Source organism: Pristis pectinata, chromosome 26 (assembly GCF_009764475.1).
Source record: "Pristis pectinata isolate sPriPec2 chromosome 26, sPriPec2.1.pri, whole genome shotgun sequence".
NCBI lineage: Eukaryota > Metazoa > Chordata > Chondrichthyes > Rhinopristiformes > Pristidae > Pristis > Pristis pectinata.
In genome coordinates this window covers 13,209,499-13,237,224 of record NC_067430.1, presented here as the reverse complement: position 1 = coordinate 13,237,224, position 27,726 = coordinate 13,209,499, and the positions used below count along the sequence as shown (strand labels likewise).

Genomic DNA, 27,726 nt, shown 5'->3' with positions numbered 1-27,726 from the left:
TACACTGCCAAATTCTACATTCAATTAACATTTCCCTTCTACATAATTCTGCAGTAAACATCGTCAAAAGAACTGTAATACTTAAATGAGATGTTATCTGCATATTGAAGGATTTTCCCCATTCAGCTATCGCTCCTGTGCCTTTTGGCCTACTCTGGTTTCTAGTCTGGTAAAACACTGAATTTAAAAATTCCCAGCCTTGTTTTCAAACCCTACCACTGCTTCGACTCCCCCCTTAATTCAGTAACCACCCCCAACCCTTTGAAATCTCAGTGCTCCTCCTGTTCTGGCCTTCTGGGCGTCTCCAATTTTTAATGACCCACCGCTGGAAGCAAGCTGGAATTCATTCCCTAAACTTCTCTGTGTTTTAGATTCTCATTAAAATATGTTTCTGGTTCAAAAACCCTTTTGCAGTTATGCCTTCGGGCAGCCGCAAGTTTCTCTCTCCTTGTCCTGCCTTCCATTCTGGCTGGGATCCTGTTTTAGGGTCAGCTTTCTTGCAAAGTCACATGGCATCAACTTTGTTTAAAGGATTGCAAAGTTCCAGTGATTAAATCAATGTTTGCTACTCTGCAGATTGCCAGTTTAGTGCAGAAACTATAATTTCTATTTTTTTTTGGTGAAGGGAGGAATGTCGGTTGGGACACTGGGAAAAATCTGCCATGGAATCATGGGATTTTTCAAATCACCCCCCTTCCCTCCTCAAATAAGCAAGCAGCACTTTCAGTTTAGTGTTTAAGTGCACAGCTCTCCTTAGCCGGGATTACATGAACTCTCGACATCAGGGTTTAAACCCACAACCCCAAAATTTTAAATATATTACTCTAGTTTTACATTCCTATTTAAAAGTAAAGGATTGAAAACCTCTGCACTACAAGTGAAGTGGTTACATGGAAATACAATGCATGACAGGAGATAAGAGTCCAACCAATCTACCCTGTTGGTGGGAAGCTTGCTTGAGAAGAAAAGTACATTCATATGACCATGATAGTATTGGTAGAAGTGACCAGAGTTCTGGAAACACAAGTCCCAAAGGGCCTGTTTCCAGGCTATGACTCCATGACACAAAGGAAGGCAGTGTGGAAGGCCAATTATATCAACCCTGGACTTTGCTGCAGGAGTTCCTCAGGACAATGTCCCCAGGCCCAACCGTCTTTGGTGGCTCCATCAAAGACCTTCCTTCCCTATTAAGTTTAAAAATGGGAATGGCTGCTGTTGATTACACTGTGTTTACTTCCATTTGTAACTCCTGAGATGAATAATGGTCAGAAGCTTCACTGGAGAACAAATAAAAATGGTGGCTACAAGAGAGGTCAGTGACTGGGTCTTCACTCCCTGCTGACCCAAAGCTTCTTCCCTACCTACAAACAACTCAAGAGTGAAAAGGAATATTCTTCACTTACCTGGGTGAAAGCTGCTCCAAATTCTCCCAAGCTCAAACACCATGCAGGTAACCTGTCCACCACAGGTTTAACATAGCTGCAGTGCATACAGTTTACAAGAGGCACTGTACCAACACCTTTTGAACCTGCAACTTCCACCTTATAGAATTGCCACCGCCCAGAAAGACAATCAGCCCATCAAGCCTATGCTGACTTCTAGTAGAGTAATTTTACCAGATCCACTCAACTAGAAGGTATGCAGCAGACAGGGTCACATGACCACTTCTCAAGACGCCACCATTCCAATGTGGATATTACTTCATCTGCAAAGAGTCAAAATACCGGAAGTCTTTATCAAATAACTTTCAGCACAAAGGCCACAATGGCTCTTGTTAATGAATACAAAAGGAGATGCATGTTGGGAACTGAGAGTAAATATGAAGGCATTTTGCCAATCTGCATGCACAAGGGACAGACCTCAGAAGCTGATGGATCAGGAGAACTGGATAAATAAGATTCTCACAATCAGATGCAAACATTTGGAACTGGTGTTTATTTCAGCAGAAATGATTTAGCCCAACCATCCAAAAGTTAAGCCTAACCTTCAAAAGTACTAAAAGACTGGAAGAGATTTCTTTTTACAACACAGATGCAAGTGGGGAGGGTGGTTAAGTAAACACCACCACCCCCAAAGTAATCAAAAGTCTATACTGAACTTAGAAAACACCTAGTACTTAAGATTCAAATCCAACAGGGCTTGAATTCTTTCCTTCCCTCTCTCCCGTGGTAGAATCTTACAGCTTAAAAAAACATTTGTCCTGTCACTCCTGTGCTGGCTCCTTGGAAGAGATAATTGAAGGGGCAAAGTCAAGATACCCACAAAGGCTGAGAAATAAGATACATCAAGTATGGGCTCAAAAACCTACAATTTCTTTGGGGGGGGTGTGAAAAAAAAAATCACTGGGTGAGAGAAGAGGGAAGAAGAAAGAAGTGTTCCACATAAATGAAGTTCAGCAAAAGAACAAGTGCGGGGTTGGGTTGGGGTTAAGACAATATTACAGATCTTCAAACAGGAAGATGGAGGAACGAGGAAGCACAAGCGTTTGCAATGTTGACCATTTTGGGGAAAATCCTGTATCACTAAAAATTGCTCCATAGATTAGCAACATGATAACAAGCAAACACCAGGGTTTATTTCTCAAAGAAATGAATTGTAGAGCTAGGAAGCCATATTGAATCGATAATCACACTTACATTACTGCAACAGAATTCTGGTCACCATCTTATCCAAAGGATACAAGACACTAACATGTAGATAGACAAGGAATCCAGAAATGTGTTGGGTACACAAACCAGCAATGGATGAACAGACTGGGTCTTCTCTCTTGATGGCCTAATTAATGGTTTATTATTGTCACATGTACCAATATACAGTGAAAAACTTCTGTTTGTATGCCATCCAGACAGATCATTCCACACAGGAGTACATCGAGGTAGTACAAAAAGGAAAAAACAGAATGCAGAGTATAGTGCTACAGGTACAGTTGAAGGGTTTTGAGAAGTGAAAACGTTCTCTCTACATCTAGTACGAGGAATGGCGTAATTAGAGGCCATGAAAATCATACCCTCTCCAAGAAACCCAACAGGGAACTAATTTCTTCACCCAGAACGGTGTGGAAGCGGAGCTCGCTCCCACTGTCAGTAGCTGCAATAACTCAGAGGAGAGGCTGTCTAAACATGCGAGGGGAAGGTCAAACTCACAAAATGAAGAGAAGTGGGAGGCGGCTCGAGTGGCGCATAGGTGACAGCATTGATGGGCCGAATGTCCCGCCTCTCCGATTTCCGGCATTTCCAGTTCACTTTCATGACCTGCTGTTCTGCCTTCCCGTGTAACCCGGCGGAGAGGCCGGGGAGATGCCGCTCACCCCTGCCAACCCCGCCGGAGCCTCCCTCAGTTGAGGGGAAACTGTTGCCCTGACTGACCGCTCGCCCATGCAACAGCCAGTCACTCACTCACACAAACCAGGCCGGCGTCCGCGTCCCGTCTCCACATCAAACTTTTGAGCCCTTTTTAAAAACGACTTTTGAGCCTTTTGTTTAAAATGCAGCCATTACAAAAAGTTATATGGAAAAAGATCCGAATTTCTACAGACTGCTACCGAGCCAACCCACAACACTAGAGCGGAGGGGGAAGAGGGGAAACTGGGGATCGCTCATTAAACATTTCTGCCATTAATCTTGCTCCCCGCAACCTTCCCAGTCCAAGTTAGTTTAAAAAGTTGGGAAAACTTCATGAAAAGTTTTGAAAAACTCCTCTCAAAGTTTGTTCACCCTTCTCCTGGCGAGAAAAGGTTATTTTCCACTCACCTGACTGAAGCCATTTCCCGTCTCTTGAGTTTTCGATCCAACCTCCCGACGACGTCGACTTCTCCGTGATCGGGTGCTAGTGGAGAACTCGATGCTTCCCGCTGGGTCCTAAAGCCACGCCCAATTCCAATGGGAGCGATTACTTCATCCGGTGTTCTGCACTCCTCTGGTGGCTGATGGTGGAACTGTACGAGAAAGTCGTGCTGGAAATTTGGAAAAAGAACTGTAAATGATAATTAAAAAATCTTCAAAGAGTCACAGACCCGAAAAACTTAGCTTGTTTCCATAGTTACCCCGGTTTTATCTCATGAAAATCCCACTCCCGCACCCCTCTGCTGCATTACAGCTTATTTTGTCTCCTTTTCGGTTCTGATTAAACTCTCTTTCTCTTCTCACAGATGCAGGCTGACTTGCTGAGTACTTTCCGCATTTTCTGTTTTTATTTTAGATTCAACTCCAGTTGTTAATTTCCTGACTGGTACAATCCACCTTTGAGAAGCAATACCGAGGGAATTTTGAAGGAATATTGCTTACCTAAAATTTCAGAATTGTGGAATTCTGCAGGACAGGATGAGACTCTTTGGCGCATCCCTCCATGAGTTAAGATTTTCATCCCAAACACTCCACGATGCGACCAAGAGAGAAAACTCACAGGGGCATTAAACGTGTTGTGAAACATATTCTTTGGACAATTTTATTTTCTGTTTTCCGGCTGGGATAGAAAGGCAGTGTGTTGCAAGATGGAGATTTTGGGTGACTGATGGTGAACTGTGGAGAGTGGAGCAGTTGGAGTAGCTGGACGTGAAATCTTCAGGAGTACATTCAGCCAGAGCTCTCAACCTTATTTAGGGAAAGTACAGCAAGGGACCTGTACATGGATCAAAGGATTTTTTTATATGCTACCAAGAGGTGATTAATAGAGTAGATTAAGGAGTATTCAGTTAGGAAATGAGCAGAACATTGGCTTAAAGTTGAGAAAAAAAGTTGACAGTTTCTCAGAATGGTTTAAAGTAGGTTGCAGTGTTCCACATATCCTTTTCTAGGACAATTTCTTTTCACTGTGCACATGTGGTTTTACTGCAGGGCAAGAAAGAGCAGCTTCCATATTTGTAAAGGTCAGGCACACTATAAATACAATTGGTCAACAAGGTGACATGGAGACAGGGATATGCAGCTCCCAAAACAATTAAACTGGGGTGATCATCCTACAGCATTTCTCTTCCCTGTTTTTTCCTGCTGTATAGTTGGTTATATATTTACTTGCTTCACATAATTTGTCTTAAGTGGCCAGATCTAAGTCTTTGACAATATCTATTATTAAGTAGACCTCCCGTTGGCTTAATGTTTAACAATTATCAATGTATTACCCACTTTTCTGGTTATTAGATCTAAGTTCACAGCAAAGGTAATTACTTTTAAATTACTCATAAATTGTTTGTCACAAGAAGGGCCTTTGGCTGAAATATTCAACAATTCTGAGCCACAGAGTTTACTCAGGACATAGCTAAGGCTAAATTAGAAACAGACACTTACATTGATAGAATGTTATACTGCAGAAAAAAATGTCTAAAATCAGGTTAAAAATGGACTTCAAGTGAAGGAAAAATATTTCAGGAAGGAGAAAACAAGCTGCTGGAGGAACTGAGGCAAGAGATGAGACCAGGCTGGGATTTAAAATGGAGGAGAGAGAGCCAACATGGGTCAACAAGTTCAGGGTCATTGGGTCCTAGGTGCAATGGTAGGCACATGTCTACAGAATTTGGAGAGCAGGAGGCTGACCAGGATGATAAAGTCACGAATGAGGTGTTCATCAGCAGGTGGGTTGAGGTATGGTGGAGGTCGGTGAGAGATGATAGGTCTTGTCGTCAGAAGGTCAGCTCAGGGTTGTCAAGTTTGCGAAGAGTAAGGTTAAATGTAGGATTGGCTGTGGTGGGGACAGTATGCAATCAGTAGTATTGGCTTCATAGTAAATGCGGAAGATGATGACTTCAGGTTTCCCAAAGGTTTGCAGAGGAAATAGCTGGATGTCTGGACAAGCAGTCTGATTACACAGAGCCAGTGGAGAGATGGTTGGAGCTGGGTGCTGTCAGTGTACATGGGAAAGTCAGTCAATGCAGATCTGGTGCAGGGTCTCAACCCAAAATGTCAACAATTCCATTCCCCCCCCCCCCCCACCCCACAGATGCTGCTCAACCCTCTGAATTCCACCAGCAGATTGTTTTTTGCTCCAGATTCCAGCATCTGCAGCCTCTTGTGTTCACATATAAACACTCACCTGTTTCGCATTCAGATTATAAACTACAACACTTACCAGTTTAATAAAACCTACCTTTGCAGTAACTTTATGAAATGATATCAGTCCCATTCATTTTGCCTTCATTCTGAGTCTCCTGTCAGTTCTTTCCTCTCAGGCAGCTGCAGACATGACAGACGTCCAGTGTATGGATGGAGATTGGGCTGAACGAAGAGGTGTCGAGGCACAGATTCATATGGTGCTGGGGCCTAACCCTGAGGTCACAGCAGATGAGGTGATAGGTTGGAGGTGACCAACCAGAAATGGTGTATAACAGCTGATGGACCAGTGATAATAAGTCACATATTGGTTATATTCACAAGGAAAGGAGATTTTTTTTAATCTTGGGAAACTGTAAATGTTGGTGTGCCAAGGCATTTCAGTGTGCTACGTCACACAATACATCAGGTTAATATGCAGGCATAGCAGACAATTAAGCTGGCCAATTAGGTTACCCTTCATTGGAAGAGAGTTAGAGAACAAGAGTGAGGGAGCCTTGCTGCAATTGTTCGGGCATTTGGTGAAAGTACAGTGTGCCATTTGAGGCCCTCTGTTGATGCAAAGAAACACTTGCCTTGAAGGGAGTCCCGCATTAATTCCTGTGATTGATTTCTGGGCTGAGGGGGATTGAGTGAGATTGGCTTAACTCACTGGAGTTTAGCAGAATGAGAAGTAATCCCATTAAAACGTGGATGATTCTGAGAGGGGTTGATAAGATAAATTCTGAGGGATTCTTCCCTTAGGATGGAGAGTCTTGTACCAGTAGGTATAGATACAAGATTACAAGGTGGCAATTTTGGACGAAGATGCAGAGAAATTGCTTCATTCAGAGGGTAGTGAATCTCTTGAATTAAATGGTCCAATGGCTTGGTAACTGAGTACATTGAAAGCCAAGATTGATCAGAGGATAGGAGGACCAGGCTACAGAGTGGAGCAGAATCAGCTTTCCCTGAATGGTGTATTGGCTTGGGGACCCTGAACATTATTTGTTTCTGTTTTTTATATCCTCATCATGTAGGCTTACAATCTCCATCTTAAAAAAACAAAATTTTAAGTATTAAGAAAGTGACCTGACAACAATGGGTGCACCGAGCAACCCCAGTTACACACTGCGTTTCTGCACATCGCTCCACAGGCACATAACTGCCTCTTAAACATTTAAAACAGGACTTACTGGGATCACTCAAACCTTGGTGTAAATTTACCTGGGTCCTCTCAAAGCAGTAGAGTAGAGCAGTTGGTGGAGCTGCTGCCTCGCAGTTCCAGTGATCTCTGGTGCCGTCGATGTGGAATTTTCACTTTCACCCTGTTACGGCATGAATTTCCTTCGGGTACTCCGGTTTCCTCCCAAAGATATGTGGGTTGGTAGGATAATTGGCTACTGTGAATTGCCCCTAATGTGTAGGTGAATGGCAGAAACTGGGAGTTGATGGGAAAGTGGGGAGAAAATGGGGTGAGCGTAGGATTAGTCGATTGGAAGGGCCTGTTTCAATGCTATATGACCATACAATCTCTGGCTTTTCCCAGCTTTCCCTACTGATTCCCCTCCATCACCGACCCTTTTGGGACCTCAATGGCAACCTCCTGCCCACCGGTTGGTGAGCCTGGCTGGGTTTAGACTTTAGGCTCGGCTCCAGAATGCACATGAAGCCTGAGAAAGCCTGGGCCGTATGCCAACACTCCAGACGAGCTCGTCACTGCCCCAAGCCACATGCTGCAGATTACTGACGGAGCTGAAACAGAGACTAATGAGACCAGAACAACTTGTTATCTTTGTATTTATATATCTTTTATTTACATGAAGTATAGCAAATATTAAAGTAATGAATGCACATTAGAATAGTTAGGTAGAAGACGTTTACATGTCAGCAATAGACCACCGCCATCAGCTCCCTTGAATTGCTCCACCCCTGCTGCAAAGCCTTAGGAAATAAGAGATGGTGAATATTGTCTTTATCTTTCCATCGGTTTAAGAACATAAAAAATAGGAAGTGGAGTTCTTTGAGTGGCTCCAACAGTCAATGAGATATTGCCTACCCTCAACACTGCCACCTCAGAACATCCCCATATCCCTCAATTCACTTGGTGTCCTAAAATCTACCGATCTCAGCCTTGAACATTCACAACCGTCTGGGATAGGGAATTCCAAAGAATAGCTTCCAACATCTAACTATAAAGTCCCTTCGTGAATTTAAAGTCTCAGTGAGCATCTTCTATCTTCTGATGTCACTGGTTCTTGCCAGGCACAGTTGCTGGGGTGCAGTTTCTGTGGGCACCCGATGCCCTCTGACCCGGTATTCACATGGCCATTCTACACCTACATGTTCCATGTACATGTGACTAATAAATATTATATTATTATCATACACTTGTGAGTTTAGGCAGTGAATGGGGTGGGTTAGTCAATCACCCCGTGGAGCAGAGCTGTGCCCAGTTTTGTCCTCAGCTCACATCCTGACACAAGCAATCTCCTGCAGAGGACAACATGAAGCAATTGCTCATCTTCCCCAGTCAGCTGAGATCCACCAATGAGAATCAACTGGGAATGTCCCCACGGTACCCTGGTCTGTATTGCACAGCTGCCTTTATTAAAAAGACCTGGTAGTGGAGGTGGGAGTGGTGTTGTCGGCATGTTATTTTGTTCTATATGTGAATTATTATGCACATTCACAAAATATCCTCTATCAGAGGTAAAACCATTGATCGCATTTGTGCAGAGTCATTCTGATCAGCTGTACTGTAGGTCAGGTACCGATTGGTCTGACCTGTGCTCATCACACTCTCTGGGAACAGATAAAGTATGATCCAGGGGCAGGCAAAGGTCATCTCCACGACGTGACTGGTAGGGTGGGATTTGAGGTACTGATCAGCTGTTATCTACTAAAATCTATGGAGCAGGTTCAAGGGGCTGAGTCACCTATTGTAGTTTTCATGATTTCTCTGGTGCCTGCATGCAGTTGTTAGTGAATGAGCACAAGAAGGTGTTTGTGAAATCAGAAATGTCCTTGGCAGTACCACCAGGAGCTGACTCTCTGGGCCAATCACCATAAATGAATAAAGTCATCTTCCTTTCTTATGAGTTTTTGCACATGATTCAGGAATTGCTGTCCAGGGCCCTATCTATGATTGTGGCCACAGCTTCACTGTATCTGCTGGAGTATAATTTTACTTTTATCACTTCAGCTTGTGGAAATTTTACCAGTGTTTAGGTGATTGCAGCTTGTGGTTCTGTTCAGTTTTTCAGTAAAACCCAAACTGAATCAGTGAAACAGCTCGGATGCACTCACAACATCACCAGTCATGGTAACCAGAGTGAACCTGTTCCCTCAGGCACTGCCTGAAGAGGTCAAGCCTTCTGTATCACTTTGCCTTACTCCCTCTGTTTCCAGTGCTCAGCACCAGCGAGGCTGGGAATCTCAGTGTTGTAGGATTAATTCTCCATCTCTCTTAATTGTCACTCCATCAAGTTGACAGAGACAGTGTTCTGCCTTATACCTTCTCCTTCCCAGTTCTGATGGAGGGTATTCAGCCAGAAACATTAACTTTGCTTCTCTTCCAGAGATGCTGTCTGACCTGATGAGTTATTTCCATCACTCTTTTCCGGTTTACATTCCACATTAAGCTGCGGTAGTGATAAAAGGTTTATTCTGGTGAGTTTGGACCCTCGGACAGAGCCTTGACCTCATTAACACTGGGATGAGTGGCAGTGTGTATTAAGCCAAATATAGGCATTAGAGTCATACAGCATGGAAACGGGCCATTGGTCGATCGTTTTGTCCATGCTGAGCAGTGGGTACCCATCCTTATAAAATGAAGAAGCAACAAGATGCTGAGGAACTCAGCAGGCTTGCTGAGTTTCCTCCAGCATCTCTGTTGTTTCTTCATCTAGATTCCAGCATCTGCAGTCCTTTGTTTCTCTACCCATCCTTATTAATCTCATGTTCCAGCACTTGGCCCGTAGCCTTCAATGCCGAGGGACTCAACTGCTTGTCTAGACACTTCTTAAATGCTCTTAGCGGCTCTGCCTCCACCACTTTCCTCCAACAGTGCATTCCAGGTACCCACCATTCTCTGGGTACAGGAATATAACAAACCAAATATGGGACAGTAAAAGTTTAACTAAGTCCTGTGTAATCTAACCCAACAAGACTGAAGCGGATCTTTAGAACCGTCTTCCTTTTAAGGTAAAATATCCCACGGCTGATATTTGCAACTCATGATTCCATTCCTCAGCCAGCAGCATTGGTGGGCAGCTGGTTTTAATGGTGTAACGCTGACCAGTAAAGCCAATTGTACAGTGCCCTTCCCCTTCTCCACCCACTCAGAAAACTCAACCCATCATTTTTGAAGGCAGACATGGTGTCTGTGCCAGTCATTCAAAGTCCACACAGCTGTTCTCGCCCTTATTTTATCAACTCAACACATGGTTTCAGAAGGGCCCTTTGGATTGTTCTGGCCCAAGATCAGAGAGACACTTCTTTTCAAAAAAAAATTCCTTGATGTTTGCTTTCTAGTTATAGAAATGTTTGGATAAGGAACAATGTCTGTTTGATTGACTGGCTAAACATCCAAGGGGTAATGAAGAGATTAATCTCTTCCTTGATTGGCTTTGGAAGAGAGGGCATGTACAGACTGATCAGTGATCAATGGTCGAGACTGTGATGGAGGGAGGTAGTCATGTGATGGTGCTTCCTGGAATAAGACCAATCAGAGTTGGCAATTCCAGTCACATGAAGACACTGAAACACAGAAACTTTTATAAAGAGAAGGAATAGTACCTTCCAGCAGTCTCTGTGGGAGATTCATTGAGTCTTTAGGTGCCCCTTTGAATTCTAAATCCTTTCCATTATAATTAACAGCAATGCATTTGGGAAAAAAGGAATGTGTAAGAGGCAACACTGGGAACTTAGATTTCTGTTGCATTTGAAATAATATAACAAGTAAAAATAATATAAAATCTCTGTAAGTACACTTAAAATTAAAAAAAGCATTGCCTTTTTTCTATCAACAAATATTCACAGAATACAAAGTAAAATCAGTACAATTAGTTTTAACATTCTCCAAAGGTTAAAACAGTTCATGTCTTGTTCTTGTTATAGAAGAGAGTAGTGTCAGACTGGCTGCTTTCAAATATATCAGAAAAGCAGCGTAAATACACTTTGATTCTACAATTCATGAGGGATTTAGAGCAGTTAGTTGGTTTGTCAAACTGTATTAGTACCGATGACATCGCACCTTAATAAACACACAGATATAGTATCTGAGGAATGTTTTTTGCAAGTTTTCCTTTTTCAGCTGATCTGGCCCTACTCTTTTGCTTCTGTGGCTTGTTGGCTCACCTTATCTCTTGAGTAGCTTGGAGCAACCTGCCTGCACAAACTTCTCTGAAAGTAGTTATTGTGCTTTATAACTGCCTGGCAGCTTTTATTTTAACATAAACATCTGACTTAGACAGTTGTTGTACTCCTAGCCTTAAATGGAATGACTCACATCTGCCTGGAACTCCATGTCAACTGAAGACTAGTTCCACTCTCCTAGAACCAAAGCAAGCAAAGTCAAAGGGTCAGGTAGGTCAGAGATACAGTAAGTAGATTGGAAATACAAACTACTGTTCTATAGGACTGACATTGATGTTTATCAGCAATTTTTTTATGGATATATCACCTCCTTCAACAAAGAAAGCACAATAAGTGTGTTGGGAATAAAGCATCCAGTACACACTTAAACAACTCACAGAAATAGTGTCTGCTTTTCATCACATTGACATCTTCAGCCACAATCTCAAAGGCCACACCTTGAAGGACCTACCATTGGTGGGGGAGGGTGGGGTGGGGTGCGGGTAGTGGTGATGTGAAACCACTAAATCACCATGGGTACTGTAGGGAAGAGTAACATGGTCTGATGGCAACCAGTCTGCACATACTTGGAACTGAACCTGGGATCTTCCAGGTCCATTTGGTTCGTTTCTACACTGTTTTCTTTACAGCATCAGGGGAGGTTCTGTCTAACAACGTCAACTCAAGGTTTCAACTTTCCAAGTCAACAGCCTGATTGGGACATGTCCTTCTTGGTAAACAATAACTAGTTCTACCAATGGTTGGAAATGCCAAGGCTATGTTAAAGTCCTATTTGGTTCCATGTTCAATATTTTCACTGTAGCCCCCTTCCCACACAAGGGTAAGCAAGGTTCTCCACAGTATCAGTAACACTGACATTTATAAACAAAATAGGGTAAATATCTGATGATTAAAATTTTTTATATAAACAAGGAACTGCATTGAAGTAAAACTCCCTGGACTTTCCTCCCCTTGTAACATTTGGACAACCTTTTGCAGACTGTGATCAATTAACACTGAACATGAAACTGCTGCTGGTGGTTTGGTTCAGTTACAAAGTTTGCAGAGCACCATGCTTGTCCTCTGAAGCTGAAATTCCCCCATTAATATGCGAACTACAGGTTTAAAGCTGGACTTGTAAGCCCTTTTTTTTATGAAACACAATTAGGAGGACTGTTAAACTTATCTCCACTTAAGTGAAAAGATACAGGATAGAAACCTTACATTAGAGCAAGTTCACTATGGACTTTCCATTCTCTTCAGTTAAATCAAAATCCACTTGCAATAAGGATCTGCAGTGCTGAAAAGCTATATTCAGAATAGATCCAAAGTGCCTGATGCTTGGGCACAATGTCAACCATAGCTTGGGCTTGAGCTGGTTAATAAGAGACAGTTTTCCACCGAACCATCAGCATTCACCTGCTTCCGCATGGCAACCATCCACAACCAACTGGAAATAACAATGACCCAATCCACTTAACATAAATATAAAAAAAACTCTGTTCACTTGGCCAGAAAGTCCTAAATTCCTCTTCTGAGCAGCTGGTTCACTTTTGTGTGGTTGGATCTGTGGGTGAACGTATTCCAGTTGATTCCAATATCCAGTGTCCAACCTTGCCCTATACATTGGTAACCTCTATCCCAGTGAAGGTCTGGAGAGAGCAGCGTGCTGTCCTGGGCAGTTCATCCTCGCTGGCTCCTTGTGGATGGGAGGAGTAGCCCTCACGGAAGCAGAGATCTTTTCCACCGAAGGCCTTCACTGAATCCATTGGTCCCTGAGTATAAGGGAAAAACATTGCATTTTATTGAGCATTGCTCAGAAATGTTTGTCCTTGTGCTGCCTGGCACTCTGAGCTTGAACTACAGTGATTGTGGTGTCAGCTAGCTTGTAGAGAACAAGGTCCCACAAAGCACTGAAGGACAGGAACTGGAGAATTGGTTTGTTGAGATAGATCAAGGGAGGAATATGGAGAATAGGTGTGATCCCTGGAAAGGAGAACTGGGTTGGGGGGGGTGGGGGGTTCATACCTCTGCACTGAACCCCAACCACCGAGTGGACTGCTCATTACAAAAACGCAGATCTCTCTCAGTGTACTGGAGAGAGCTCACATCCATTTCTTCTACTTATCAATTAAATATAGTAACTGTTGTCAATTTTGGACAGATTGGTGGGAAATGTTAAAACATCATCAAGTTCACCCTCTACCTCTCTCTAGACCTGTCTACTTCTGTCCCTATTTACCTGTTTATCTCCATCTGCAGTCTCTTGCTCAGCTCTCATTGCCTATCTGTCTACCCACATATCTAGTAGTTTGGCTTTGCAAAAGTGCACGATATTAAAGTGTGGAGATTAGGCCCATGGACAACACCACTCAATATGGATCTCTAAAAAAATTAGCAGAATCAGTTTAGAAAAACCCACATGGCTAATACTTATCCACTCCCCAACCTGACAATACCTTACTGTTAGATCCAATTAGCAGACTCCCTCTGCATTGTTCCACCACAATCAACTGTGCACATCTCTCCCCCATAGTGACGGAGTACAACTCTGCCCATTCACCACTACACACCACTCTTCTCCCACCTAGAGTGTTCACTGTCCTCCCCCACCAACTCTGCTCCAACAAATGAGAGGCTGGATGAGTGGCATTTGCTGTGCCATTAAAAACAAAGCCAGCTCACACTTCTTTGCTCCACACCGAGATTTGCCTGCCGAATCTTTGATGTTGAACAAAAATGATCATGGACAATAAATAGGGAAGAAAACAGAAGAATGATCTTTTGTGTGTTTCATTATTCCTCTACCAAAGGCACTAACTTGCATTGGGGTAGCTATTGCTATTCTTGGGCAACTCACTAAGGGGCGCATTCTTCCTGTGGGTGAAGGAGAGAGGGAGGGGGATGTTACAGTCGCTCCCAGTCCTATCCCTGTCTGCATGTGTGATCTCAACATTCTTGGAATGAATTTGAAAACTCTGGACTGCATTGAGGAAATCATTGAGCAAGTACCAGATGAGGGGGTTGCTTTGACTTTTGACAGTCAGTTAAAATGGGCAATTTCAGAGCAATATCTTCATTATATATTTCACCTGAAAGTAATGAAAATGAAATGCAAGATACCCATCCAAAATTGTTCTTTAGTGTACAGGTATGTTCAGAAACGCTTCCCATCATCTCCGGTGTCAGAACTGAGAGTCAAACAGAAACTGCTGACACTCAGAGAAAGGATACTTTGAATAACTGCTTGAGTTATGCAACACTCAGCCTTCAAGGCTTAACTGAGAAAATAATGCATCGCAGTCCTCCCATTGCACCACCATCCATTCCAGCATCCCCACCTTGGGACCTTTAGATTTCAATCAAGTATGAAGGTTGTGAGATTCTGTGGGTGATGAAATCCCAGATATGAATGGAATGGAATGGAATGAATTTCAGATGTGGCCCGATCTCCTGCCTGCCCAGTGGTGAACACAGTAAGTGATGTGGTAAGAAAGGTCAATGGTTTGAAGGCATGTTAGTTAATGGGCAATGGTAGTTCTCTGTGGCTGACTTTAATTGGGATAGGAAAAGGAAAGTATCAGAGTTTCTGGTACAATCTACCTGTGCTTACATACCTCATTATTAGATAAAAGCTAGATGGTCATGATTTACTTGGTGGACAGCCTATCATGAATCCAGTAGAAAGTGCAGGAATTCTGCTGTGAGCTGGATTCTGCCTTACATTGATCTCAGTGGAAGAGCTTTGTTCATCCAATACAGCAATGATGGAAAAGCTGGCGGCTCCCTTTGCCATGCATTCCCATTTCACTGATCTCACAGGCTCGAGGTATGTTTGGAGGATAGTTTATTGTGTAAGATGAGGCTTGTTATCTCCAGATACGTGCCGGAGGCCCTCGGAGAGAGGCGCTGGGGCCACCAAAAGATCAAAGTGGAATAAATAGGATGCATGCATATTCCCTGATGCTTAGGGTGGCCCAGTGGCAGACTGTAGATCTGCTGCCTCACAGCGCCAGGGACCTGGGATCAAACCTGACTTTGTGTGCTGCCTGTGTGGAGTTTACACGTTCTCCTTGCATTGGTTTCCCCCAGGTGCTCTAGTTTCCTCCCACATCCCAAAGACATGTAGGTTGGTAGGTTAACTGGCCACTGTAAATTGCCTACTGTAAACTGCCCTCTAGTGTGCAGGTGAGTGGTAGAATCTGAGGGGCGTTGATGAGAACGGGGGGAGAATAAAATGGGATTAATGTAGGATCAGTGTAAATGGATGGTTGGGCTTGATGGGTTGAAGGGCCTGTTTCTGTGCAGTATCCCACCTTGACTCTATCACACTATAAAGAGCAACTTATACTGCTTTCATGAGTGGGTGGTAGATGGAAGGAATGGCAAAGGGGAGGGGAAACTCTCAGAATTCCTGCAACATCCCTCGAGGCTGGACTTCTAAGTCACTTTACTGATATCCCTGGGAAAGGAGTGCTGCAGAGGTAAACTCACCAACCCCCACCTCCCCATTTCACACCAAACAATGGGCTCACCCTACCCATGAGGTCATGAACAACTCGCATCTTATTAATACAATAAAATGCCTCAAGGTGCTTCATAGGTGAGATAGCACACAAAATGTGATGCCTAGCAGAAATGGAGATATTAGGCCAGTTGACCAAAGAAAAAGAAGTAATTAGAGAGGCAGAGAGGGTTAGGGAGGCAGTTCCAGAGTGAAGGCATGAGCATTACAGTGGACAATGGAAATGGACAATATATACAAAGATGCCAGAATTACATGAACCCAGCAAATGGAACCTGAGTGGTGTGCATGGTCCCAATTCAACCAGGATCACATCCCTCAGGGTTCTTCAGGACAGTGATCAAATATCCCAGAACTTGGCTCACAAATGAAGAATGCCCTCTTCAGTGAGTGTCCAGTAGCCAGCAGGACTCCATCCAACACAAAACAGTGCCTTAAGAAGGGGGGAATATTGGGGTCAAAGAGCTGAATGATGATGAATCAAAAGATGAATGATAACATTCTGCCACATCTTCTAAACTATTTAGTTACATCTATTGTCTTCTAGGAGTTAAAGAATGTGCAGTAATCTATGAAAGTGAGAAATTCTGAGGTGAGGTGTGTTTGGTGATATTCAGTCTCACAGTGAATAAAAGTGCTGGTCCAACTCTAACCTCACTGTGCTGTACTCACCCTTCCTGTTCTGTATTTTCTGCTGGTTTCATCCTCTGCATATCCTAGAACACTCTCACCAGTGTGATAATGTCCCAGTGAGCCCTGTTGTACATAACATAGCTGCCCCAATCTCTGACTTTCCTGTAACAATCCATGCCTGCAAATGAGAAACAGGTCATTTTAATGGAGTTTGCAAAATAAATGAATAATTTTATAAATGTTCAGGCCTCACAACAAAGTATAGAAGTCATAACACAACATAGGCTAAATATCAATGCAGATGTCACACTACAGGCCAGGCATGAACTCGGAGTATGGGCCTTGTCGGTATGCAGAACAGGCTATCAACCACATCTGTCTTATAATACAGCACAGACTTCCCAACATAGCATCGGCTCATCACCAATACAAGCCGCAGACCCAAATAGGATCACTATCACCAACTCGTGTATCACTTTCCTAACATCTCCTAGGGCGCTTTCCAGTCACCCAACCTCCACTCTTCAGTAGAACAGAGGCAGCTGTTGCGTAGGAACAGGTTCACCTACAAGTTCCCCTCCATTTTGTATGGTGTCTTCAGCTGAACATACCTGAAAATTCCTTCACTGTTGCTATAATTCCTGTAACTCCCTTCCCAATTCAGGGTGGGAGCTGGGATGAGCTGCAGTGTTTTAGGGAGAGACAGTAAATACTGACCATGCCAGTGGTGCATGTAACATTTAAGTACGGTACTTCAGATGTAACATAATACTCTCCAATGACTTTTGTCATATAGGTTATCAGAGAAGCTAACCAAACAGTAAGTGAAACGAACAATCAGTTAATCTTTTTTTTGGTGGCATTAGAAGATGAAATAAAAGTTGTTTTAAAAAGCTGATTTAAATTTTTCCCTGTGGTGTAGTATCTCTCCTGTGGCAGTGCCATTTTAGAAGGGTGGGATACAGGAACAGTAAGTCATGTTTGTGCATTATGAATTATTCCAATGCTCCAATAAGCACTTCCTCAGTGAATTGATGGCACGTTGTTTTTAGGATATCCTGAGGTCAGTGGTCATGTCGTTGAGTTAATTCCCTGAAACTGGCAGGAAATGGTTTGTTCTCTTTCTCGTTCTTCTGTCTCTATCAAGATATTGAGGAGTAGGTTACTCCTCGCTCCAAGAAGCATCCACATTCACTGCAAAGACAGGTACAGCAGATCTAGATATTCATTTAAAGACTCTTCCATCCTTTCCTAATACCATGCCTGAGCTTCTATTGCTCCAGTGTGCCAAGCTTACAACTTCCAAATTATTCTTAGTTAAGTCTAAATGTCAATAGTGCCAAATTAGGGAAATTTTGCAATCTTGACGATAAAAACTGCATTGAATCTCTCCAGCACATCTCATCCAAGACCCCTTCAGGAACTTGCAGTAATGTAGAACTTTTAACATTGCACAACATGCCAAAATACTTCATACAAGTGTAACCAAATCAAAGACCTTGGGACATATGACCAAAAGCTTGGCCAATTAGGTTGATTTTAAGTGCCTCAAAGGAGTAGAAAGAGTAGAGAGGTGGAAAAGGTCAGGGAGAGGACTTCAGAATCTTAAACTGCTGAAGGCACGGCTGCCAATGTTGGGGTGAAGACACTACAGGGTGGAAAGAGGGCATCTCTCGACGAATGCCAGTTGTGGACCTGGAGGAGATTACAGGGATAGAGCTCGGAGGGATCTGAAATCAGAGATGAGAGGGTTAAAAATAGAGGCAACACAGACACAGACCTCGGTGCAAACTTGGATACAGGCACAGACTTTGGGATGAGCTCACATTGTGGCAGATGGCGGCAGGAGGTTGGCCTGGAATGGCTGAATCTGGAGGTAACAAAAACAGGGATGAGGGCTTTGGCAGCAGATGAACCGAGGCAGCAATGGAGTGGAGATGGGCATGGCTGCAGAGGAGGAGGTGGTGGTCTTAATGGTGGGAAAGAGCCCTTAGCTCAGGGTTAGACAGGTTCTGAGGTTACAGGCAGTCTGGCTCTCCTCAGACATTGGGGTGTGATAGGCTCAAGTTCAGTGACAAGGGAACAGAATGACAAACTCATATATATATAAATATTAGGCCAGAGATTATTACAGACTTTGAAAAGTGTGTTAATCTAATCATTGGAACAGGAAGCCAAAGCATTTTTGTTGTCTAGACCTCCCATTGTGAAATTCTATTGGCACAAGCCCAAGATGGTGAGTGCAACAGAACAGGCCCAATACCCAATAAATATGACCACAAAGGCCTATACCAGCTCCAGAGGAAATCACCTAAGTGCTAGGTCATGGGTTGTGGGCTGGGGCTGTTTGGTTTTGGTGAAGAGAGACCCAGGTTGGAAGAGAGGGGGGTCACAGCATCAGGTGGCATGGGAGCAATGGAAAATATGGACCTCAAGGGTTGATTTGGGGCATCCAGGAGTGCATGATTTTGGGGTAGGCTGTGTGGAGTCAGCAGAGGCAATGATCAGGTTAAAGTTCAAGGGTGAAATGGGGAAGGATGAAATGGGGGAGCTGGTCACAAAGGAAACCTCCAGTGGCGGGTGTTATGGGGGTGGGGGGGGGGAAAGTGGGGACATCTTACGTAGAAGAGGATCTATTCACGGGCCACAAATGCACAAAAGAACTTTCAGCAAGTGACAGGCAAACTTATGGAAGAACAACATACACCTCTGAATCACACAGTTTTCAGGCATCCTGAAAAACTGGGGAGTATTGTGTTTGTGTTCAGTGCTAGAAATTCTGACAGACAGATGCATCATACTACACAGGAGAATTTCTAGCCCAGTAACCCTGAGTTTGTATAAACTTCTGCTGTTAATTTTTTAAGCTATGGCAGTGCCTTGATCTTTGTACCAGTGATTGACTTGGCAAAGAAACAGCTCCAAGGTTGAAGACCAAAGCAGTATCAGCAGCCAAAACCCCACCTAGGCAGTGACTTTGAGCGTTAAAGTGCCACATGAGGTTAATCATAAGCCAAAGATTTTTAACGGAAAAAACAGAAGCAGGAGTAGGCTATTCAGCCCTTTGTGCTTGCTCTGCCATTCATAAAGATCAAAACCAGTGTCACTTATTTGTACAAACACCATACCTCTTTATTTTCTTAATATCTAGAAATCTATCAGTCTCTATATTGAATACACTCAGTGACTGAGCCTCCACAGCCCTCGAATAGAACATTCCAAAGGTTCACCACCTCTGGGTGAGGAAATTACTTCTTATTTCAGCCCTGATTGGCAGACCTCCTATTTTGAGGCTGTGACCACTGGTTCTGAATGCCACAGGCAGGGAAAACATCAACACTGCATCTATTATCTCAAGCATCATAACAATTTTGTAGTTGGGTATATCGAAAAGAAAACTCATGGAGTAATTTTAGCCCAATTTACTGCGAGGCAAGTAATTTACTTTAGAGAAGAATGGGGTGAGAATGGAGCAGGAGATACCTGAGTCTCCTGGGAATCAGGAGACCTTGGGGAAGGCAGCTGAGCAATGTCCATGCTGCTTGTAAATCAGAGCAACGACACTTTTCAGGGCCTGGTTTTCCAAAGTTTTCTCTCTTCTCTCTGACAGTTTGCAATAGTGCTTGACTTGGCCAGTGGCTGCTGAGCTCCAAGGTTTTGTGATTCTGAATACCAGATGACATTTTCAGCACACAGCCTGGGGCCGAGACTCCAGCGCAGTGTTGAGGGGGGATTGGAAGGATGCAACAAACAAAATGTTGGAGGAACTCAGCAGGTCAAATGGACAATCAACTTTTCAGGTCGAGACCCTTCATCTGGACTGTACAGATGCCACCTCACTCACTGAGTTCCTCCAGCATCTTGTTTGTTGCTACAGATTCCGGCATCTGCAGTCTCTTGTGTGTCCACATTGGAAGGATGCCATCTTTTTGACAGACCATTGAACCAAAGCACCTTCTATTAGCAGTTCACTCCTTGTGTTATTTAAAGAGATGTTTCTCGTATTGTTCTGGCAACATTCCTCTCTCAATCAATCACCTCATGGCTGTTTCTTGGGCTTGTCCCACTCAGGACAGATGCCACCCTCGGTCCTTCTCCAAGATGATCCTTAAAACCTCCCTTACTAAGTTTTTGATCATCTGCATTTCCGAGGGCTGCTTGATTCATAATTTAATTTGATAATGCTCCTGTGAAGTGCTGTGGGGCAGTTAATTTTGTTAACGTTGTTAGATAAATACATGTTGTTGTGTGTATAAGAAGCCGCATAACCACCAAGCAGTTCGCGGTGTGAAGCATTTGAAATGTTTCTTTGTGACAAATTATCTTATGAATACAATGTCGCTTATCAACACACTTGCATTGACAATTGCAGTGTTTCCAAACATCTCAGTGATTGGTGCAAAGACGAAAAGATTCCATTCCCTAATGTTGCCAATAGCTGAACATTTGGTAAACTTTCAGTCTCTTATCTGCTTCCTGTTGCGCTGTATTTAACAGCATGGATATGCAGCATAAGGTATGTGGGTTGTTTTTAACATCAGGAACTGATAGCTTAAAGGAATGCATGGATCTCATTAGGCAGAGGTGGGAGGCTAATTAGGAGGAGGATAAAGAGCCACTGTGAACAACACAAGTCACCTGCGGAGCAGAGGAAGCTGGTGATAGGTGGACCAGAGAGGAGAAGCAACATGAAAACATAACACATCATTAAAACTGTCACTCCATCTACCTGGTTCCACACAGGTCACCAAGGAAGAAAGAACCCAGCGAGTCTAAGGACAGGAGCAATGAAAATAGTGAGTGAGAACATCGATGCAATGATTGAGGGATTGGAAATCCCCTCAGGGTGTCATGGATGTTAACTACCTGCCTGATGATGTAAAATACATCACAGGCCAGGAGTAAAAACAGAAAATGCTGGAAACAGCACATCAGGCAGCACCTGCAGAAACAGAGTTCACATTTCAAAGAAACCTGACCTGCCAGTGTTTCTAGCATTCTCTATTTTTTATTTCAGATTTGCAGTCTCTGCAGTTTTTTAATTTCCTCTCACGGCCCTGGACGTTTGCTGGTGGACTGCGGGGGTTTGCCATGTCTCTGAGGTGGTGCAGCTCCTGCCTCACAGCTTCAGCAACTCCAGTTCAATCCCGACCTCTGGTGCTGTCTGTGCGGAATGCTCACTTTCTCCCTGTCTGTGTGGGTGTCCTCTGGATACTCTGATTTCCTCCCACATCCCAGAGGCATGCAGGTTTGGCAGGTTAATTGGCCACTGTAAATTGCCCCTAGTGTGTATGTAGGTGAGTGGTAGAATCTGGAGAGGAGTTGATGGGAATGTGGGCAGAATTGATTACAGGAAAACTAGTGGCAGAATGGGGTTGCTCTGTGAGTTGGCAAAGACGACGGACTGAAGTGGCTCCTTCCAAGTCACAAGTAAATATGTAATATGAAATATGGACAAGTCATGTCAGTAAAATTGACCTGTTATATGAAGTGGATGCAATAAAGTGAGAATTTCCACTAACGTTCCAGTGAAATTAAATATTCAGCTCATGAGAAGCGCACTTTAATTCAGTCAAATAACCAATGCTAGGTATGTAGAATCTGGAAACTTATGGTCATTCAGCTCATTGCCAAAGTAAAGAAGATGGTGGGTTTCCAGCTCTCTCTCCCTCCCTCTTGATGTCACTGCTCAGTGGGAATGGCCAGTGTGGAGTGTGCACAAAACCAAGTCAGTGACAGAGTAAGGCTGACTATCTACTGGACTGAACTTTGGGAGTCACTGGAGTAACTAGCAGATCTTCACAATACACAGCAGCACACAAAGAGATTGAACTATTTACACAAGGACTCTTCAGCACATGGAAGCCAACACATGGAAGATGTCAGGAACAATTTGAATAAGATGTGTAAGACACCTTTACACCAAACCCTTCAGGTAAGTGAATCCTTTGAACCATATTAACTGTGGAAGCAAGCCTTGGATTTATACTGGCATTCAATGTCCTTTACAGGATGTACCAAAGCACCTTACAGCTAATTAGAGCCAATTATTCATGGAGTGTGATCACTGATACAATGTGAGCAATGTGCCCAACGTTTACACAGTATTGACTGGGAATCTGGGGATAACTCCCCTGCTTTTTCTTGAACTGGTGCCACAGGACTTTTCATTTTCAACCAAGAAAGCAAACAGCTTTGGTCTAACATCTCAACCGAAAGAGGGCACCCTCAATAATAAAGGACTCCCTCAGTTCTGCATGGGGAACCATGGAATGGGACTTGAACCCATAACCTTGACACAGGCATGAGAGTGCTGCCAATGGTCTCTGAATATTTCGCACTCTCTCAGTTTTACTCAAAGTGAAGTCTGGCACAGAAGGGGAACATTTTTTAGGTGAGAGGCACTGAACTCCCATTCTACAAACTGGAGGCACACCAAGGCAAGTGCACTGAGTGGTAGCAGGTGGTCCCAGGAACACCACTGGGCTCCAAGGGTGGGCATTAGAATTCCACTCCAACCCATGGCCTAAACTGTGTCAGGAAAGATCACAAGGATTGATCTGGCATTGTTCCAAGATGAAGAGAGATTTAATTCCTCAATAAGATGTTTTGCTTTGGCCCATGGACTCTCCGTCTCACCGTCCAAACATCTTTCAAATACCCGTGCAAATCTAACTGATGGCAAATCTTTTCCTGCACTTCCAAAATACTTGTGTCCAGAGTATACCTTACATTTCTACAGTGCTTTACAAGTCAGCATAAAGTATCTAAACTCTCCCTTCCTCCACCTCTTGGATGCTTTGACTGCTATTAGACATAAGACATAGGAGCAGAATTAGACCATTCAGCCCTTCGAGTCTGCTCTGCCAAGTTGAAAACCCAATCATTCACTAAGTATTTGCCCTTCCGCATTTGCCCCCAAATGAGTCTGTTCCATTCCCATTTGCATCCCAAGTGACCTTTGTGCTTTTTGAGCATCTTGTACTTCCCATATGCCGGGTACAGGAAGTACAAGATGCTTCAGCTCAGGCTCACAAGTTGTAACAAAACCCTAACCTGGCAATAAAAACACAAAGCCAGCCATTGTAAAAGTCTGCAGCTACACCATGCTCTGCATTGCCACCTCCAATGCTTTACCCAAACTAAAGTCACACTCGTCTCACTTACATTCCCAAAAAACAGGGAAATGGAATTGCAACAGCTGGCTCCAGCCAAGTTCAATTACCAGGAACTCCCTTCACCCTTCAACGTCTGAGATCTGAACCATTCCAAGAGTGGCTAATGAACTGTACATGGACCCCAAAGCTTCACAGCAGTGCCATAAGTTAGCAGACGAGCTGTTAATGCCCTTTGGTTTGTCTTTATTGCAGTACAGGTAGTCAACGCACAAGCAACAACCTTCTTCCTTTTTGAGATGCACCTGATTTGGAAAACCCCATCTCTTCCAGTAAAGGAATATTTTCAGGTCATTCTAGCTCCTGTGGCTGACCAGGCCTGACTTGTCCTGGTTCCTATAAAGCTCATCCACCCAATTAGCAGCCAATCTGAGGTGGACTGTCCATGGGGTGGAGAGGTGGGGAGAAGTCTGGGCCGTCTTAGTTGTTCCTTTGTACAGTGACCAAAGTATTGGAAGTAGTTCAGAGAAGGTTGACTAGACTGACAATTGGAATGGGTGGATTGCCTTACGAGGAAAGTTGGACAGTTCTTGTATCTGCTGGAGTTCAGGATTGGGAAAAGGTACTTGACTGAAACTTATAAGGTCATGAAGGGTTTTGACAGAATGGATGATGAGAAGTTAGTTCCTTTTGTGGGAGAATATAGAATTAGGGGTCACAGTTTAAACTTAAGGGGTTGCCCACTTAAGATGGAGATCTCAGAGGGTCTCGAGTCTTTGGAACTTTCTTCCTCAGGTGGGTTGGAAGAAGTCTTTAAATATTTTAAAGAGAGGGGTAGATTCTTTATAATAAAGGGGTGAAAGGTTACCAGGGGTAGGTAGGAAGGCAGCATTGAGGTTATAACTGATCAGCTATATATGGCAGAGGAGGTTCAAAAGGCTGTTTGGCCTCCTGCTAATACATAGGCTCATATGTTAAAGGCACGACACAAGTCGGCATGGCAGGCAAGCTGTGAAATCCAATCTCACGGGACAAAGAAACAACCTCCATTGGAGCTCCAGTGCTCAGGGCAGTACTGTCCAAACCCTCCTTCCTGCCTTTCCTATTCTGCAGTGAATTAACCGGAACTGCCCCATTAAAGGACAGAGCCGCTGTGTGGCAGCATTGTTCCATGCATTTGAAAAGAGCTGTAAAACGCAGCACCTCAGACTCCCTGACGCTGACTCCAGCTCTCACTGTGTAACAGCTTTTGCCTGCAGTGCAGCAGAAAACAAGTCCGCTCTGGCTTTAGTCAGGGTATTAAACACTCAGAGCTATAAATTCATCTCCTTGTTCAGCGGATTTAGAATGTGAATAGTAATTAAATACTGAGCCATTAAAGGGAAAGCATTTCCTCATATTCAAAAACAAACACATCTCCTCAAAAGCCATGTACCCATTTCAGGTAATGATTAATCTCCATTTTCCTGTGAATCTATTCTCCCTGTGCACAGAAAGCAGAGGATTTGGACTCTCTCCTCTGGCATGCTGTTCGTGAGTCAGTGGTGTGATTGCTCAACACTTCAGGCATAACCTTACAATGTGGACACATATCCATGACTCTACCATCTTCCACCACTGGTCAAACTGTCATCTTCTTCCTCTCATCCACAGATGTAGCTCACCTCCAGTACAATGAAGCAAACCTCCCTTTCCTGCCAACCCACTTTAACCTGGATCTCATCTTTCACCTCCCCCTTACAGGCTGGTTTCTCCAGCCATCCCTGCCCACATCATCTACCCATACTTGCCCCTTTTTTTTATGCTGCCAAAGATTCCAACTGAAGCCAGGATTTATTTGCTCTCCGACTGTTAAGCAGCACTCTCACCTTTTGTCCCTTTTCTCCTCACCTCCTGCAATGCTCTCCAGGTTTCACTCCCCTTCATTATGCCCTTCCCTTCCATTGGCATCCAGTTCCTTCAAGGCTCTTGCTGAAGCTGCTGCTAAACAGAAAGGGTTGTCCTGTTGAATCTTGCAGGGAGAATTTCCTGTTTTTGTGAGAATTCCTACCATCAGTAGACTGTTGTTACCATGCCTTCCTTCAGCGTAAAGATGGGGAGCAGGGCCATCTTTGAGTTGTGCAACATTTCCAGTTTGGGCTGCCATAGCAGTCACTGTCATAGAGTCATACAGCATGGAAACAGGCTCTTCGGCCCAACTTGTCCATGCTGACCAAGGTGTCCACCTAAACTAGTTCCATTTGTCTGGCTTTGGCCTATAATCCCTCTAAACCTTTCCTATCCATGTACTTATCTAACTGTCCTTGAAAAGTACTGAGGTTTGACTCAAGCAGATACAAAGGAAAGCTTCTACTAAGCCCAAACATCATGCCTTAGGTCAACATCAGAGCAGTAGCCTTCAGTGAACCTGGGTGACATGGTGCCTTGTATCATAGACGTCACTCAGAACCCTGCATAGGCAGCAGTTAAGAGACGTTCAGTTTTGGCTAGATTTGAGGCCAGGTCCCAGCAATAATCTTAGCCAATGATTCAGTTTCCTCCACCTTTGCTTGTGGGATGTTCAGGATTACAAGTGACTAGATGGCCTCAGTTTGACCTTAAGCATTTTCTCCAGCAAATTTCTGTTGGGTTCCCTCTTCCCCAACTTCACCATTATTCTCTCCTTCCTCCACGGATAATATATTCCAGGTATCCGTAACTCTGTTCATCTGACCTGAAAGTTGTCTCTTTGATTGATGCTGCATTGTAAAACCAAGGTGATTCTACAGCAAGGAGCAGATTTAAATAGTTCAAAAGCCTTTGCTATTTGTTGGTGGTTCACAAAGCCAAACTTTATGGATCCAAAAATATCATCAAATCAGTTTTGAAACTATAATCACATAGGGCTTATGCACTTGTAAATGGTCCCATTTATCTCTGTCAGTCCTTGTTACCCTTCAGGCCAGCTATATGCTCTACAAGTGAACAGCAAACTAGTTTAAAGTCCAATTCTGTACAAGATAGATTGTGAGGCATTTTATTATCTGCTCTCCTGGATCATGCAGACTTACCAACATGGAACAGTTATCAGTGGTGTTGCATCAATGATTATTATGCATGCAGACAGCATCCTGGATTACTGAGTCCTTATTCTACTGCTGAGAGCCAGCATCAAGTTACATTGTCTCTGGAAGTGAATTTTTTTTTGTTTTTGTTTTTTACAGCGTGGTAACAGGCCCTTCCAGCCCAACGAGTCCATGCCACCCATTTTAAGCCCAAATTAACCTAGCCGTACATCTTTGGAATGTGGGAGGAAACCAGAGCACCCGGAAGAAACCCACGCAGACATGGGAGAACGTACAAACTCCTTACAGACAGCGGCCGGAATTGAACCCCGATCACTGGCGCTGTAATAGCGTTGTGCTAACTGCTACACTACCAATCGTGGCCGTGGGCAGCCAATCTTGACGGGGTCAAAGTTTTTAGTGAGGTCAAAAAGGGCCATATAAAGCAGCAGGTAATGCTCCCTGAATTTCTCTGGAAGTAGTTGTATGGTTAAGGTCATGTCCACTGTGCTTCATACTGCAATTTGGGGAGCTGCTCATAGAGTCAAAGAGTCACAGTCATTAAGCACAGAAACAGGCCCTTTGGCCAACTGAATGGACTGCTGTGAGATTTGGGCTCCCAGTTTGGTTTGTCAAGGGTTGGATCAGAAGTTCGGGCTTGGAATTATTGGGACGTATTAGGGAGGGTTGGAGAAGGTTGGGTGAAGATTGCAGGTGTAGGGTTTGGGGTGAGTTGAAGATGATCAGGTCAGAGAATGTTGGGGGCATACAGAATGTGGAGAACCCAGAGAATGCTCAAGAGTGTCGAGCTAGAGATTGCTGGGGAGAAGACATGACGTGGCTGAGATCAGGTGCTAATGGTTGGTGAGGGTCAACTAGTAAGCCTGATGGTTTGAATGGGGTGGTGGGGTCAGGCTAGTGATCATCAGGGAGGGGAGATAGGGACCAGGGTTAGATTTGCAATCAAAGGCATTGGGGTTGAAATCGTGGGGCGGATGTGTGCCCCAGGGCGAGTCATCGCATGGCAAGTC

At 43.9% G+C, this 27,726-nt stretch overlaps 2 protein-coding genes across 9 annotated transcripts in view; both read right to left on the bottom strand.

Moving 5' to 3' along the window:
• Nucleotides 1–3,877, bottom strand: part of tmem51a (transmembrane protein 51a) — a 36,282-nt gene extending 32,405 nt beyond the window's left edge. Inside the window, exon 1 of the mRNA XM_052039530.1 lies at nucleotides 3,750–3,877. The gene's annotated coding sequence lies outside the window, so the exon portion shown is untranslated. The remainder of the gene's footprint in view (nucleotides 1–3,749) is intronic.
• A 6,946-nt stretch (nucleotides 3,878–10,823) lies between these two features.
• Nucleotides 10,824–27,726, bottom strand: part of LOC127583294 (kazrin-like) — a 469,156-nt gene continuing 452,253 nt past the window's right edge. For all 8 annotated transcript variants that reach the window (XM_052039121.1, XM_052039120.1, XM_052039122.1 and 5 more), the window contains 2 exons: nucleotides 16,576–16,714; nucleotides 10,824–13,153 (listed from right to left, as the gene is read on the bottom strand). In XM_052039121.1, coding sequence (XP_051895081.1) covers nucleotides 12,998–13,153; nucleotides 16,576–16,714 — 295 coding nt within the window. In that variant the 3' untranslated portion in view covers nucleotides 10,824–12,997. The remainder of the gene's footprint in view (nucleotides 13,154–16,575; nucleotides 16,715–27,726) is intronic.